The sequence below is a fragment of the Puma concolor genome, chromosome E2 (assembly GCF_028749965.1).
Source record: "Puma concolor isolate L17-30 chromosome E2, mPumCon1.1.hap2, whole genome shotgun sequence".
NCBI lineage: Eukaryota > Metazoa > Chordata > Mammalia > Carnivora > Felidae > Puma > Puma concolor.
This window is the reverse complement of record NC_141681.1, coordinates 50,557,779-50,573,891: the sequence shown is the minus strand read 5'-3', so window position 1 is coordinate 50,573,891 and position 16,113 is coordinate 50,557,779. Positions and strand designations below refer to the sequence as shown.

The 16,113-nt window shown below is 43.4% G+C and overlaps 2 protein-coding genes across 7 annotated transcripts in view; both read right to left on the bottom strand.

The window, feature by feature from the left end:
- The window catches only part of LOC112851354 (uncharacterized), a 45,696-nt gene that overhangs the window by 26,345 nt on the left and 3,238 nt on the right, over positions 1 to 16,113 (bottom strand). The gene's annotated exons all lie outside the window — the stretch shown is intronic.
- LOC112851353 (uncharacterized) overlaps positions 12,199 to 16,113 on the bottom strand; it is a 31,152-nt gene continuing 27,237 nt past the window's right edge. For all 5 annotated transcript variants that reach the window (XM_086690006.1, XM_086690005.1, XM_086690007.1 and 2 more), the window contains one exon: positions 12,199 to 14,753. In XM_086690006.1, the coding sequence (XP_086546132.1) occupies positions 12,919 to 14,753 (1,835 nt within the window). In that variant the 3' untranslated portion in view covers positions 12,199 to 12,918. The remainder of the gene's footprint in view (positions 14,754 to 16,113) is intronic.

The window sequence follows — 16,113 nt, the reverse complement described above, 5'->3', positions numbered from 1 at the left end:
CGAATGAACAAAGGGGAAAAAAGAGACAAGCAAAAAAACACTCTTAACTACAGAGAACAAACTGATGGTTACCATTGGAGGGTGGGGTGGGGGGTGGCTGAAATAGGTAAAGGAGATTAAGAGTACACTTATCTTTTTTTTTTTTCTTCCCTTTTTTAACTTTAGAGAGCAAGGGGGCACAAGTGGGGGAGAGGGGCACAGGGGCAGGGAGGGAGGGAGGGAGAGAGAGAAAGAGAGAAAGTTTAAGCAGGCTCCAGACTCAGCACAGATTCCAACATGGGACTCAATCCCAGAACCCTGGGATCACGACCTAAGCTGAAATCAAGAGTCAAATGCTCATCCCACTGAGCCACCCAGGTGCCCCTAGTACACTTATCTCTTATCTTGATGAGCATTGAGTAATATACGGAATTGCTGAATCACTATATTGTACATCTGAATAAATATAACACTGTATGTTAAGTACACTGGAATTGAAATAAAAATAAGTTAAAAAAAAAAAGAGAACAAATGCTGCATGGAATACCACAAAAATAGTGGAAAAGGACTGTCAGAGTACCTAGTTGATAGTTTTGGCAAAAGCACTGCAGGTATGGAAGGTGAATCCATATCCAGAGTGCCTATTCGATTAAAAACAAGGTACTGCCCCTTCCATGATGGAAATGGTCTAATGGAACCAATCATCCTGGGGAAAGGGACTATATCAAGGAACCAATGTTGGTCTCTGATGCTGGCACATGGCACTCAGCAATAGCTATAGCCAGGATGGCCTTGGTACATGGAGTTTACATTGCTAAAACCATGGATAACCTCCATTCCTGCCATTATGGCCACTTGGCTCATGAGTTCACTGGGCAATGACAGAAGTGGCTGTTGACAGAAGCTAAAAGAGAGAGACACACTGGATCAAACTACTTGTTTATGGAAACCCTCCTCTACTGAAAGTACCGTACGGTGGTTGTTTACGTGGAGCACACTTATCTTCACATTCTTTCCCCACTCAGAGTGGTCTATCCAAAATACCTCTCCCTTAGGATACCTTGCAATTAATTTTCCAATCACGTATCTTTGAAGAACCTGAAAATCCAGCCAAACCTTTGACCATAGGCTGTGTAACTATACAGACTCTTAATTCAAGCCATTTGTTCTTTTAGGCCAAAAGAGCAATGAAGGCACACTGGTCAAAGTTCTGCCCATTAAGAGGTTTTCCTTTCACAACTGCCCTTTACGGACATCCCAGAAAGAAGCTGTTATATTTTAGTTGAACAATTTCAGGTCGGTGCCTGTCTACCTACCATGCAGAACCATCTGCAAATTGGCCAGGAGTGAACTTTCCCTTCCTCGCCCAACTGGTCATAAGGAACTTTCCACGAAGCTATAGGGGCACACTGGGAGAAAGGAACATAATACAAGTATGGACCGTGGGCATTTGGGCCATTTACTGATGCTTCCAATGCTTCATATAAATATACTTCCATTTACTTCTCATGTAAATCTCTTCCATTTGACAACAGAGTGCTTCTGTTGTCAAATCCAAGCCTACATTGGTGAGCTGACACCTAGTCCATGAAGGAGAGTCAGAGTGTGTGGTAATTTGGGAGCCCATGGTTAACTCTTCAGTCTAGTAAAGTGCAATGACCAAACCAAAGTGGTTTCTTTATGTATAATATAACTTTTTTAAAGTTTATTTATTTGAGAGAGAGTGAGAGCATGAGTGGGGGAGGGGGAGAGAAAGAGGGAGAGAATCCCAAGCAGGCTCCATGCTATCAGTGCAGAGCCTGATGCAGGGCTTGAACTCACGAACCTGAGATCATGACTGAGCTGAAATCAAGAATTGGGACGCTTAACTGATTGAGCCACCCAGGTGCCCCCCAAAATAATTCCTTAAAGAGAGGTGGGTGTCTATAGAGGATGCAGGGTTTGATGCCAAAATTCTAAGGGTCTGTGCTGTGAATTATCTTTAGGAGCTAGCCAGACATTCCAAACACCATTTCTGTCTGCCACTGACATTTCAAGAACCTTTTAATCTGCTGGGTCATATGGCCCAAGTGGTAGAGAGCTTCCATGGAAGCCTGGACCTGAGAGCCTTATTCTCCTCTGGGCTCCAGGCAGAAGGTTTTCAGGTCACACATAAAAGGGCATAGAACACCCCAATGAGAAATATGTGTGTCCAAAAATCTGAGGGAGCACACTAGGCATGGTGACTCTCTTTTGGTTGTAGGAGGGACCTGGATGCAACACGTCCTTTACTTTAGAAGTGGCATTTCAACATGCCAACACCAATGACCCCTTAGAAACTTTACTTAAGTAGAAGTCACCTAGATTTTTAGGGAATTTATTTCCCATCCCCTGGCATAGTCTTATCAATATGCCTAGGAGAACTTTGACTTCCCACTCGCCAGGGCCAATCAGCATCAATCAATGGGCCAGTTCAGAGCCATGATCCAGTAATCCCAGCCAAATGGTCCCCTTGAGTGAAGCCCAGGAGAAAGATTAACATTGCAATGTTTGGCAGGGTAGCAGGGTACTTAGGAAGATGAAGCCTTTTCTTTCTTTCTTTTTTAATGTTTATTTATTTTTGATAGAGAGAGAGCACAAGTGGGAGAGGGGCAGAGAGAGGAGACACAGAATCGGAAGCAGGCTCCAGGCTCCGAACTGTCAGCACAGAGCCCGATGCAGGGCTCGAACCCACAAACTGCGAGATCATGACCTGAGCCCAAGTTGGACGCTTAACCAACTGAGACACCCAGGCGCCCCCAGCCTTTTCTTAATCCACTAAATTCTGGATGTGAAAACTGGCTCATGTCTGGATATTGTTTAAGAGGTAGTCAATCTCTGTTTTTAGGATAAAGGTAGACTTCTGTTCACATGACCTAGAACTATTCCACTTGTACGTATCAGGTAATAATTCAGTATACTTCACGTCTATTTATGTTTCAGGGACATCAAGGTCAATAGCCAATGTCACATATCAGACTATTCTGAGTATGATGTTGGCTCTGCTGTCCATTATAGTATCCCTATCCAACTTGCCTTTGGGATTAAATGCCACCACTTGACCAATACCACACTAGGATCTCATCATTTCATTTCATTTCATTTCGAGATCCTCCTCTACAGAGCACAAAAAACCTTGAGCTCTTCAAAGATGCTGAAGTTCCTCTCAAATTATTTCTCAAGGTCATGATGAATTACGATTTCTCTATTCCTCCAGGGGCGGGTGACATGTCTAACATGATAAACCTGCTCTAACATTCAAATCTCTGCAAGACTTTGAACATTTCCCTCTACATCGTATGAAAGAAATTCTGGAATTTCAACTCAATTTAGTGAAGCTACATTCCCATCCATTTTTCAACCTACCAACCAACCAACAACAACAAAGCAAAAAAAACAAACAAAAAACAAAACAAAAAACTCACACCTTTCTAACCAATGGAGCTGAAATATTGAATTCAGAATGTTTAATGAGCCTATTTCAATATATTCATCTCATCCAATTTTATACTCCTGTGTCACAACCCCATATCCCAAAGATCCACCCCCAGACATGTTCCCAGATTTATCTACCTAAGCTGAAAAATCATGAAATTCTTTCAATGTGCAGAGTACTACTTCAGTGTCATTTGTACCTAAGGCTTTGGTACCAGGTGTGACTTGAATCTACGTATAGTTGTGGAAGCAAAGAGGTGTGGCAGGATTCGGTCCTGAGGAGAATCAGCAGTGTCTTTCTTTTTTAAAAATTTTTAATGTTTATTTACTCTTGAGAGACAGAGAAAAAGACAGAGCATGAGCAGGGAAGGGGCAGAGAAGAGAGGGAGACACAGAACTCGAAGCAGGCTCCAGGCTCTGAGCTGTCAGCACAGAGCCCAAGGTGGGGCTTGAACCCAAAGGCTGTGAGATCATGACCTGAGCCGAAGTCGGACGCTTAACCGACTGAGCCACCCAGGCACCCCTGTCTTTCAAGGTCTCTATCTCAGAGGAAGCCATTACATGCTCTTTGGGGACAAAAGGGGTCATTTTCCTCAGGCAGTAGCAGAATGGCTGCTTCTAGCAGCAAGGACGACTTTGCAAAATTCAGGGGGTTGAGGGCAATCACTCCTGGATACGAGGACATTTGTAGGCATTCCATATTCCAACAGAAAAGTTCCAGCACTGGTGGAACAGCAACAAATCTGAGAACAGATGCAGTGAAGGGGAGAAGAGTTTCTCTTTCCCTGTGTCACCTCTCCTCCACGACAGCAGAGCTCACCGTGAAGGCAGATCCCACTGGCCTGCAATTTCTCCCATGTGGGTGGGGAAGTAAAATCATGTTGAGTCAAGTGCTAGGCTTCCCCAGCTGTACTCAAAAGGCCCACTTCTTTCCTGCTCTACCCACAATACCGAGGTGATCTGTATGGCCGAAGGGTTGGGAGAGGCTGGGAGCACAGCAACCAGGGCTTGGAACTCATCAAAGGTACACAGATTCTACTAAGTGCATCACAGACTGCCAGGAAGCCTGCCCACAAGTGCTGGGGATACCTCTCCTGCAGGCTCCCCAAACTGCCCATTAGCACCCCAACACGCCACATGCCTCATTTCCTCCACTTTGTGGCTAGCTGCCTGCACCCACCCCAGAAGATGATGAGCGTGAGCCTCTGCACACCTCTGGCACACACAGACGGTCATCCCAATTCTGCAGATTGGGAAAAGGGACACAAATGTAAGCACTTCAGGACAACACTCGAAGGGGGAGAAAAAGGGACGCTCTCATCACGAAGCCTGGCTTTGCTGGGAAAAAGCATACAATCTTATAAAGTCTCCCACCAAGAGGGAACACGAGTGTGGAGTGGATACATCGATAGAAAAGTTCTGAGAAAGACTCAGAATCCCCAGCCAGCTGATAGTGATAGCATTTCTCCCCTGAAGCCAGTCGGTAGAGCCTGGAGGAGGTCACTGCTTCTTCACATGAGAAGACAGCAACACAGTTCAACGGATATGAGAAATCAAGGAAACTGGCATTACCAAAGGAACACGCTCCTTTTCCAGTAAGTACCTTCAAAGAAATGGAGAGTGAAGCATTGCCTGACAAAGAATTCAAAATAACTTTTAAGGAAGCTCAGTGAGCTACAGGAGAACACTGATAGACAACCCAACAAAATTAGGAAAAGAATACATGAACACAACAGCAGGTTCAACGGAGAGATACAAGTTGGAAAAAAAGAAGCAAAGTTAAAGTCTGGAGCCCCAAAATACAATAAATCAAATGAAAAGTGCGACAGAGAGCACGAACCTAAGGGTTGATCAAGCAGAATAAAAAATCCGTGAATTCAAAGAGGGGTCATTAGAAATTTTCAGTCAGAGGAGAAGAAAATGAAAAAGAGTGAGGGGTGCCTGGTTGGCTCAGCCGGTTAAGTATCTGACTTTGGCTCAGGTCATGATCTCACGGTTCGTGGGTTCGCGCCCTGTTGGGCTCTGTGCTGACAGCTTGGAGCCTGGAGCCTGCTTTGGATTCTGTGTCTCCCTCTCTCTCTCAAAAATAAACAAACATTAAAAAAAAAAGAAAAGAAAATGAAAAAGAGTGAAGAAAGCCTATGTGAATTATGGGATCGAATACAGATAAACGATATACACATCATGGGAGTCCCAGAAGAAGGAAGGGAAAGAAAGCTTATTTTAAAAAATTATATAATGGCTGACGGGGCGCCTGGGTGGCTCAGTCGGTAAAGTGTCTGACTTCAGCTCAGGTCATGATCTCACGGTTCGTGGGTTCGAGCCTCTTGTAGGGCTCTGTGCTGACAGCTCAAAGCCTGGAGCCTGCTTCGGATTCTGTGTCTCCCTCTCTCTCTGTCCCTCCCCCACTCACGCTCTGTCTCTCAAAAATAAATAAAAATGTTTAAAAAAATTACCTAATGGCTGAAAAATCCCCAAATCTGGGGAGTGATATGCACACCCAGGTACATGAACTTCATAGGCCCTGGAACATTTTCCATTGAAAGAGGACTTCACTGACACACATTATAATACACCTATTAAAAAATTAAAGAGAGAATTTTGAAAGCAGCACAGGAAAAGAAACTCATCACCACAGGATATGTCATCAAAGACCTCGTAAGCTAGGAGAGAGATGATGTATTCCAAGTGCTGAAAGGGAAAAAAAACAAAAAACAAAAAAAAAAAAAATGGCAACCAACGCTACTCAGCAAAGCTGTGCCGCAGAAATACTTTTCCGGACAAACAAAAGTCGAAGGAATTGATCATCCCTAGACCTGCTCTACAGAACTGCTAAAGGGAGTTCTTCAAGCTGAAATGAAAGGATACGAATTAGTAAAATGAACATGTAAGTATAAACCTCACTGGTAAAGAAAGGGAAGTATGTTGTCAAATTCTCCTAGTTGTGATCAATTTCTTAATTCTAGGGTTAAAAAAGAAAAGCATTTAAAACAACTATAGGTTCCTCAAAAAGTCAAAAATAGAACTACCCTACGATCCAACAAATGCACCACAAGGTATTTACTCAAAGGACACAAAAATACAGATTGGAAGGGATATATGCACCCAGATGTTTATAGCAGCATTTGATTCAACAATAGCCAAATTATGGAAAGAGCCCAAGTGTCCATCAAGTGATGAACGGATAAAGAAGATGTAGTATATACACACCATGGAATACAAATCAGCCATAAAAAGAATGAAGTCTTGTCATTTGCAATGACATGGATAGAGCTAGCAAGTATTACGTGAAAGAAGTCACTCAGACAAAGACAAATGATTTCACTCATATGTGGACTTCAAGAAACAAAACAAATGAACGTGGGGAGGAGGGATGGGGAGAGGAAAACCAAAAAATAGACTCTTAACTTCAGAGAACAAACTGATGGTCACCAGAGTGGAGGTTGAGGGAGGGACGGTTAAATAGGTGATGGAGATTAAGGCGGGTACATGGGAAAAGCACCAGGGGTCGTAAGTAAGTGATGAATCCCTAAATTCTACAACTGAAACTAACATTACAAGGTATGTTAACTGGAATTTAAATAAAAACTTGAAAAAATATGTAGCAACAAAAATTTATTAGTGGATCCATAATATAAAAATATATAAATTGTGACATCAAAAACATAAAATCTAAGGAGAAAAGCACAAAGTTTTATATGTGAACAAAGGTATAATGGTTATGTTTTATGAAAGCTCATGGAAACCACAAAACAAAACCTGTAGTAGATACACAAGAGAGAAAGGGAAAGGAATCAAAATACAGCACTATGGAAAATCCTCAGATAACCTAAGTACACAGCAAGACAGGGAGAGAGGAACAAAGGAACTACAGAACAGTCAGAAAATAATTAACAAGGTGGCATTATTAAGTCCTTAGCTATCAGTATTACTTTAAATGTAAATGGATTGAATTCTCCAGCCAAAAGACACAGAGTCTTGGTTGAATGGATCCAAAAAAGAAGAACCAATTACATGCTGCGTACAAGAGACTCACTTCAGCTTTAAGGACCCACATAGGTTGAAAATGAAGAAACGAATACAAAATAATTCACGCAAATGGAAACTGACGAAAGCACAAGCAGCTATACTTACATCAGACAAAACAGACTTTAAGTCAAAAACCGTAACAAGAGACAGAGAAAGTAATTATACAGTGTTAAAGGGGTAAATTTATCGAGATAAAACAAGTGTAAATGTGTGCCCAACATTGAAACTAAATATATTAAGCAAATATTAACAGATCTGAAGAGAAATAAAAATGCAAGGGGACCTCAGTACCCTACTTTTAACAATGGATAGATCATCCAGATAGAAAATCAATAATAAGGAGGGGCACCTGGGTGGCTCAGTCGGTTAACTGTCTGACTTTGGCTCAGGTCATAATCTCACAGTTCACGAGTTTGAGCCCTGCTGCGGATTCTGTGCTGACGGCTCGGCGCCTGGAGCCTGCTTCCGAATTCTGTGTCTCCCTCTCCCTACCCTCCCCCACTTGCACTCTGTGTGTGTGTGTCTCTCTCTCAAAAATAAATAAACATTTAAAAAAATTAAGAAAATCAATAAGGAAAAATTGAACATGAACTACATTAGACCAAAGGGACCCAACATAGAACATTCCATCCAACAGCAGAAGACTATTCTTCTGAAGCTCACACAGAACATTCTCCAAGATCACATGTTATATCACAAAAGAAGTCTAAAAATTTTAATACTGAAGTCATATCAAATATCTCATGGTTCATTAAATCGAGCCCCATGCCAGGCTCTCTGCTGACAGAATGGAGCCTGCTTGGGATTCTGTCTCTTCCCCTCTCTGCCCCCTCCCCCACCCATGCGCATGTGCACGAACATGCTCTCTCTCTCAAAATCAATAAACAAACAAACAAAAAAAGGAGTCAATTGTGAAGGCCATCGGAAAGAAACATAGACATCTGATTTTGTGTCAGCAACGTATAAGCTTCATCTCCTGCCCATGTCCTCTGCCTCCTTCACAATTCTGGTAAGGTTCTGGGGTAAGGTTCACTCACATAGTACAAGCAACCTCCAACCATTAAAAAAAAAATTTTTTTTAACATTTACTTATTTTTGAGAGTGAGAGAGACAGAGCATGAATGGGGGAGGGGCAGAGAGAGAGGGAGACACAGAATCTGAAGCAGGCTCTGGGCTCCGAGCCATCAGCATAGAGCCCGACGCGGGGCTCAAACTCACGAACCGTGAGATCATGACCTGAGCCGAAGTCAGACACTTAAGCAACTAAGCCACCCAGGCACCACTCATTTTTTAAACTTAACTTCGAGAGGACTTCTACTCGATAAAATACCTGAACATTGACTGTTCTTTCTGCTCTGGACCTTCTCCTGGACAAGTGTTCTCTCCACCTTTGATCATCCCAAAGGGTGTCTGCCATGAGTTTTGTGACCCAAACCTAATGTTGGTGGGGAAGCTTCCTTACGTCGCAGTGAAGTTGCTGAACATGCACATCAACTGGCATGGAAAGATTGATCTTTTTGTGGATGACATTATCTGATTACAGAAAATCCCAGGAAATCTATATAGAGGAGCTACTTTAATATACAAGTTTGACAAGATTGTAGGCTACAAGGTTAACATAGAACAATTGCATTTCTATATACTAGCAATGAACAGCTGGAAGTTGAAATCTGAAAAATAGTAACATTTAGTTTAATACCAAAAACCAGAGCACTTAAGTATAAATCTAATAAAATATGTACAGGATCTATGTACTGAAAACTACAAATTACTGATAAAAGAAATTAAAGGAGTCCTAAACAAATAGGCAGATACATGGTGTCTGTGGTTTAGAATATTAAATATTGCTAAAAAAAAAAAAAAAAAAAAGAGAGAGAATATCCAATATTGATAAGATGCTAAGTCTCCCTAAACTCACCTATATATATTCAATGCAATTTCAATAAAATTCGCAGTAATGAGCTTAATTTCACAAAGCTTAGTCACAAAGCTTATTCTAAAAATTATGGAAAAACAGACAACATAGCCAAAATAGGGGGTGCCAGGGTGGCTCAGTTGGTTAAGATTCCAACTCTTAATTTCAGCTCAGGTCATGATCTCATGGTTCATGAGTTTAAGCCTGTACGGACAATGCAGAGCCCACTTGGGATTCTCTTTCCTTCTCTCTCTGCCTCTCTCCTCTGCTCTCTCTCTCTCTCTCTCTCTCTCTCTGTCTCAAAATTAAATAAACTAAAAAAAAAAAAAAAAAAAAAAAGGGCAATTTAAACTTAAAAAAAAATAGCCAAAATATTCTGAAAAAGAATAGAGTTGGAAGACTCATACTATCTCATCTCAAGACTTAGTGTATAAAGCTACATATTGGCAAAATGATAGACATATAGATTGATGGAACCAAAGAGAGGCCAGAAAAAGACCCACACATGTATGATCTACAGGTTTTTCACAAAGGTACAACAGCAATTTGATGTTAAAAGGATAGTTAACTGGATGTTTCCATGCCAAAAAATTGGCCCTTGACCCCACATTTTATACAGACTAACTCACATGGATCATAGACCTAAATGTTAAACCTGAAACAAACTTTTAGATAAAAAAGAGGAGAGGGACACCTGGGTGGCTCAGTTGGTTAAGCATCAGATTCTTGATCTCATGGTTCACGATCTCATGGTTCAGGTAACGATCTCATGGTTCATGAGATGGACCCCCATGTCAGGCTCTGTGCTGACAGTGTGGAGCCTGCGTGGGATTCTCTCTTCCCCTCTTTCTTCCCCTCCCCCACCCACACGCACACACGTGTCTCACTCTCTCAAAATAAATAAACTTAAGAAAAAAAAAGGAGAAAAATCTTTGTGACCTTGGATTAGGCAGAATTCTCAGATCTGAATCCAAAAGCAGAATCCACGGAAGATGAAAACTGAACTTCATCAAAAACAAAACACCTGCTTCGTGAAAAATACTGATAATGGGGGAGCCTGGGTGGCTAAGTCAGTTAAGCGTCCAACTTTGGCTCAGGTCATGATCTCACTGTTCATGGGTTTAAACCCCGCATCAGGCTCTGTGCTGACAGCTCAGAGCCTGGAGCCTGCTTCGGATTCTGTGTCTCCTTCTCTCTCTGCCCCTTCCCCGTCACTTACTGTCTTCCTCTCTCTCAAAAATAAACAAACATTAAAAAAATAATTTAAAAATACTGCAATGGAATAAAAACATAAACTACACACAGAGATAAAACATTTGCAAAACATATAAGGACATACATCCAGAACATACAAACTTTCAAAATTCAAGAAGAGAACAGTCCCCCAAAGAAAAGATACATGTATAGCAAACATTCAGATATGAAAGATGCCTAACATAGTCATTAGGGAAACGTAAATTAAAAAAATTTTTTAATGTTTATTTATTTTTGAGAGAGAGAGTGTGAGCGGGGGAGGGTCAGAGAGAGGGAGACACAGAATTGGAAACAGGCTCCAGGCTCTGAGCTGTCAGCACAGAGCCCAACGCAAGGCTCGAACCCATAAACCATGAGATCATGACCCGAGCCGAAGTCAGATGCCCAACCGACTAAGACACCCAGGTGCCCCGGGAAATGTAAATTAAAACCAAAGAAAGATGCCACTATGAACCTAGCGAAATGCTAAAAACAAAACAAAACTTTGATACGCACTGATGGTGGGAATACAAAACGGTACATCCATTTTAGAGCCATTAGCTTTTCCATACAGTTGAACATGCATACAACCCCCCTCTTAAGTATTTACGAAGACAAAGAAAACTTGTGTTGATACACGGCCCTGTATGCAAACACTAGTCACTGTTTTCTTTATCACCACTAACAACTGGAAACTCAAATAATCCTTGAAGTGATAAATGGGTAAACCAAACGTGGTACAGCCCTGTAACAGAACACGACTCAGCAACAAGGGGAATGACTAGCAATCCGCACATCAAGATCAATGAATCTCAGAAGCATTAAGTGGGAGAAGCCAGACTCCAAAGACTACAGTCTGAATGATTCCATTTTAGGACATTCCAGAAAAAGTAAACTATGCATACAGAGAGCAGGTAGATGGTTGCCAAAGGTAGGGAGGGGTGATAGGGAAGGGGCTGACCACGAGAGTACAAAGGAATTTCAGGGCAAGGGGGTCACGGAACTGTTAAATGTCTTGACTGTTGGGTGGTGATACAATAGTAATCATTTGCCAAAACACAGAACCCTACACCAAAGAGTCAATTTACTGCATATAAATTAATCCTTAATAATTTTAAAAAGAATGCTAATTTGTAGGGGCGCTTGGGGGACTCAGTTGGTGAAGTGTCTGACTTCGGCTCAGGTCGTGATCTCAGGGTTCGTGGGTTCGAGCCCCGCGTTGGGCTCTGTGCCAACAGCTCTGAGCCTGGTCCTGCTTCAGATCCTGTGTCTCCCTCTCTCTCTGTCCCTCCCCTGCTCATGCTCGGTCTCTGTCTCAGAAATAAATAAACATTAAAAAAAAAATTTAAAGAATGCTAACTTGTAGAATTTTCATAGAAGGCTCTTATCTCCCTGAGGAATTTTTCTCATGAATAGATACTGAATTTTTTCAACTTTGCTTTCATGTTTGATGATCATGTTTGATCCAAAGAATCCAGACATAAAAGAGTATATACTGAAGCCACAGGAAGTCCAAGAACAGCTTCTACCAACGTGAGGTATAAAAACCATCCTTGTCGCCACCGGAGGTGGGAATGACTAGAAATGCACACAAGGAAACAGTCTGGTTTAATAGAAATACTGCACACATCAATTTGGGTGAGGATTACACAAGTGTTATACATTTGCAAAACTTCAGGAAGCTGTAAACTTGAGATTTATGCATGTTACTGCATGCAAATTATACCTCAATAAAGTATCCGCACACATAAGTGCTGGCTACAACCCACTGAATTGATTTTTGGACCTCCTGACAGGTTGAGAAACACCAGTTCACAGGACCTGCAGGGTTGGGGAAATGAGCCCACGTGCCTAATTTACATGTCCTCTAAGCCTTGCAGATTTCCTCTTCTAAGTACATCTCATAGACATTTTGCGAGACGAACCGAAGAAAAAGTCTCAACGATGACTCTTCTCCCTACACTGATTGAACGTTACTGAACACCTACAACGTGTGAGGCACTGAAAGGTTGAATAGATTTGGCAGCCGACGCATCTCTACTCTCCTGGAGCTTATATTCTAGCGGAAGACGGACTCATCCCTCCTAAGCCTCTCCTCTGTGTCACATCTGGTACGTGTCAACGTTCTAAATGAAGCCCTTCCTTAAGTCTCCGTTCTCATGAGGCTTCTCTGCTATGTGGTCACCCAACCACTGGGACATGTGGAGCTCCGGCTGAAATACTGACTCTCTTTAAACAAATGTTTTGTCTCCTATGACAGGTCTGGTAACGGGATTGTTTCAGCACCCATTTGAGGTATTAAAACATTATCACTTTTCTGGAGCTTCCTTCCTGCGTGAATCCTCCGAGGTGGGAAAGTCTTTATCACCCTCATCGTCAGCATGCACTCGCTGATGAATTATAAGGCTTGAGCTCCAACTGAACCCCTTCCCGCACTCCTCACACTTGTATGGTTTCTCTCCAGTGTGGACTCTCTGATGGGCTTGAAGGTATGAGCTCCAACTGAAGACCTTCCCGCACTCCTCACACTTGTATGGTTTCTCCCCAGTGTGGACCCTCTGGTGGGCTTGAAGATAGGATCTCTGTCTGAAGCGCTTACCGCACACGTCACACCGGTACGGTTTCTCTCCCGTGTGGACGCCACGATGAGCCAGAAAATTCGAGGCCCGGCAGAATCCTTTCCCACACTCCTCACATTGGTACGGCTTCTCTCCAGTGTGGCACCTCTGATGGGCTTGGAGCTGTGAACCCACGCTGAAGCCCTTCCCACACTCCGCACACTGATACGGTTTCTCTCCAGTGTGGACTCTCTGGTGCACTTGAAGACTCGAGAACTGACTGAAGGCCTTACCACACTTCTCACATTTATAGGGTTTCTCTCCCGTGTGGATTCTACAATGAACGTTAAGATCTGAACTCCGGCTGAAGCCCTTCCCACATGTACCACACTTGTATGGTTTTTCTCCAGTGTGGCCTCTTTGATGGGCCAGAAGATTTGAGGCCTGACTGAAGCCTTTCCCACACTCCTCACATTTATAGGGTTTCTCTCCCGTATGGACTCTAAAGTGAATGTTAAAATCCGAGCTACGACTGAAGCCCTTTCCACAGGCATCACACTGATATGGTTTCTCACCAGTGTGGCCTCTCTGATGGTCCAGAAGATTTGAGGCCCGACAGAAACCCTTCCCACACTCCTCGCATTTGTAAGGTTTCTCTCCAGTGTGGCTGACCTGATGGGCCTGAAGGTGTGAGCCCACACTGAAGCCTTTCCCACACTCTTCACATTTATAGGGTTTCTCTCCTGTGTGGATTCGACAATGGATGTTAAGGTGTGAGCTGTAACTAAAGCCCTTGCCACAGGCCTCGCATTTGTATGGTTTCTCTCCTGTGTGGATTCGCTGGTGAGCCTGCAGTCGCGAACGCCAACTGAAGCCCTTCCCACACTCTTCACATCTATAGGGCTTCTTTCCCACGTGGACTCTCTGGTGGACTTGAAGATACGAGCCCTGACTGAAGCTCTGCCCGCACTCCTCACATTTATAAGGTTTCTCCAACGTGCGGACTATCAGAGGAGCTTGACACTGGGAGCTTCTCCGGACGCTCCTCCCACACTCCTCGTACTTGTGTGGATTCTCTCCAGGGGGGGCTCTCTGCGGATGGCGAAGATGTGACCTCTGTCTGAGACCCTTACGCGATGTATCGTGTTTGTACGATTTCTCCCTGCCGTGGACTCTCTGATGGGCTTCAAGGCTTGAAAGTCGGCGGAAGGTGTTTCCACATTTTTCACATTTATAGGGCTTCTCTCCCACATGGGCTGTCTGGTGAGTCTGAAGATGAGAGTGCTCAATGAAACCATTCTCACACTCTCCCCCCTTATAGGGGTTTCCTCCTGTGTGGTCTCTGTGGTGAATTTGAAGACACGAAGTCTGATTAAAGCCTTTACCAAACTCCCCATCTTTACAGAGTGCATCACCCTGTTTTTCCAGCTGAGAGCCAGTTCCTTGGATATTTACCATGGCATCTTGGCTCTGGATTAACTCCTTTGTAACCTGTTGCCAGATTTGCGAGCAGAAAAGCTCTTCATGTGGCAGGTACTTTAATCCAATTTCCTGAAGAGTCTCCGCATCATTTAGGTTCCTGTCTCCTAAAAGGATAAAGAGAATTTAGAGATGGGGCACCTTAAATGCTTTGGTCAGAGGTACCAAGGTTATAAACTTAAGGCCCACACCCGAAGGCTTAACATGAACCAGGAGAAGGTACCGTTTTTTAAAAATGTTTCTTCATTTTTGAGAGAGAGCGGGAGCAGGGAAGGGGTGGGAGGAGGACAGAGGATCCCAAGCAGTCTCTGTGCTGAGAGCAGTGAGCCCGATGCGGGGCTCAAACTCATGAACCGTGAGATCATGACCTGAGCCAAAGTGGGACACTTAACCGACCGAGCCACCCAGGCGCCACACTGTAGGGAATAAGTTTAAGGATTCCCTGAGCTTGCACCAATGGGTTAACAAAGTTGAGGTGGAAAGCTGCCACAGGGTGAAAAAGCCAAGCACAGAACAAAGCATAGAGCGGAAAGCCGCTCCCAAAGGATGCAAGTGTCTAAGAACAGGTAGAGGAACAGTTAGAGGCAGAAAGCCGCCACGGCAGGGCAGAAGTGCCCAGGATTTATCATGAAGTAAAACAAAGCATAGAGTGGAAAGCCGCCACCAGGTGGAAGTGCCCAGAGCTAACCGGTGAGAAAAATGCCTTGTTAGCCCTGAGGCAGCATGCTCTATTTGTCTTGGCCCCTAGAAATTTAAGATAAACAGACACGGTGCCTGGTGCCTGCAGTAAACGGCTGTCTGCTCGGCACCAGGACTCTGATTTGTCTTAACCCCAACCCCTAACACTTCATACCTCTGAAACTCCCTTTCTCTCACACACGAGTTAATGTTTCACTGTCGCTTTCTGCATGTCCATCACACTTGTAAGCCTTCCGATCCTAATAAATACGGAACAAGGACCCTTACTCGGGACGCTTGTCTCCTCCCGGACATTAGCCTCTCTCATATTCAAGTCTGCGTCCGCTCTCTTGCTGGACAAGAGAGAACTCCAGATTCAAAGTCTGTGACACCCTGCCATTGTTATCATCGAAAACCTAGAGGTGGTCCGCCAGGCTCCTATTCACTACACCTTAATGAGATATGTAGTATGTAGTATGATTCCACTTAGAATCATACTAAGTTTTATATGTGAGAAACAGGTTAGAAATTTGGTGATTGCAGATCAAGAAAAACACTTCCTAGGGAATCTTTCCAAAGACGAAGCTGCACCCACCTAAAAGCTTTCTCTTCTTTGCTAAACCAGGTGTCCGATAAATAGTCTCCACATAATTCTGCCTACTGCATGCACATCTGACCAAATGCTCAAAATGTCCAGCAGGACCCTTACAGACAGACGATCAGAAGATGTGCCGAAAACACATCTGAAAAACCTTTGCTTCAAATTATTTCATTGGACTTTATTCCATG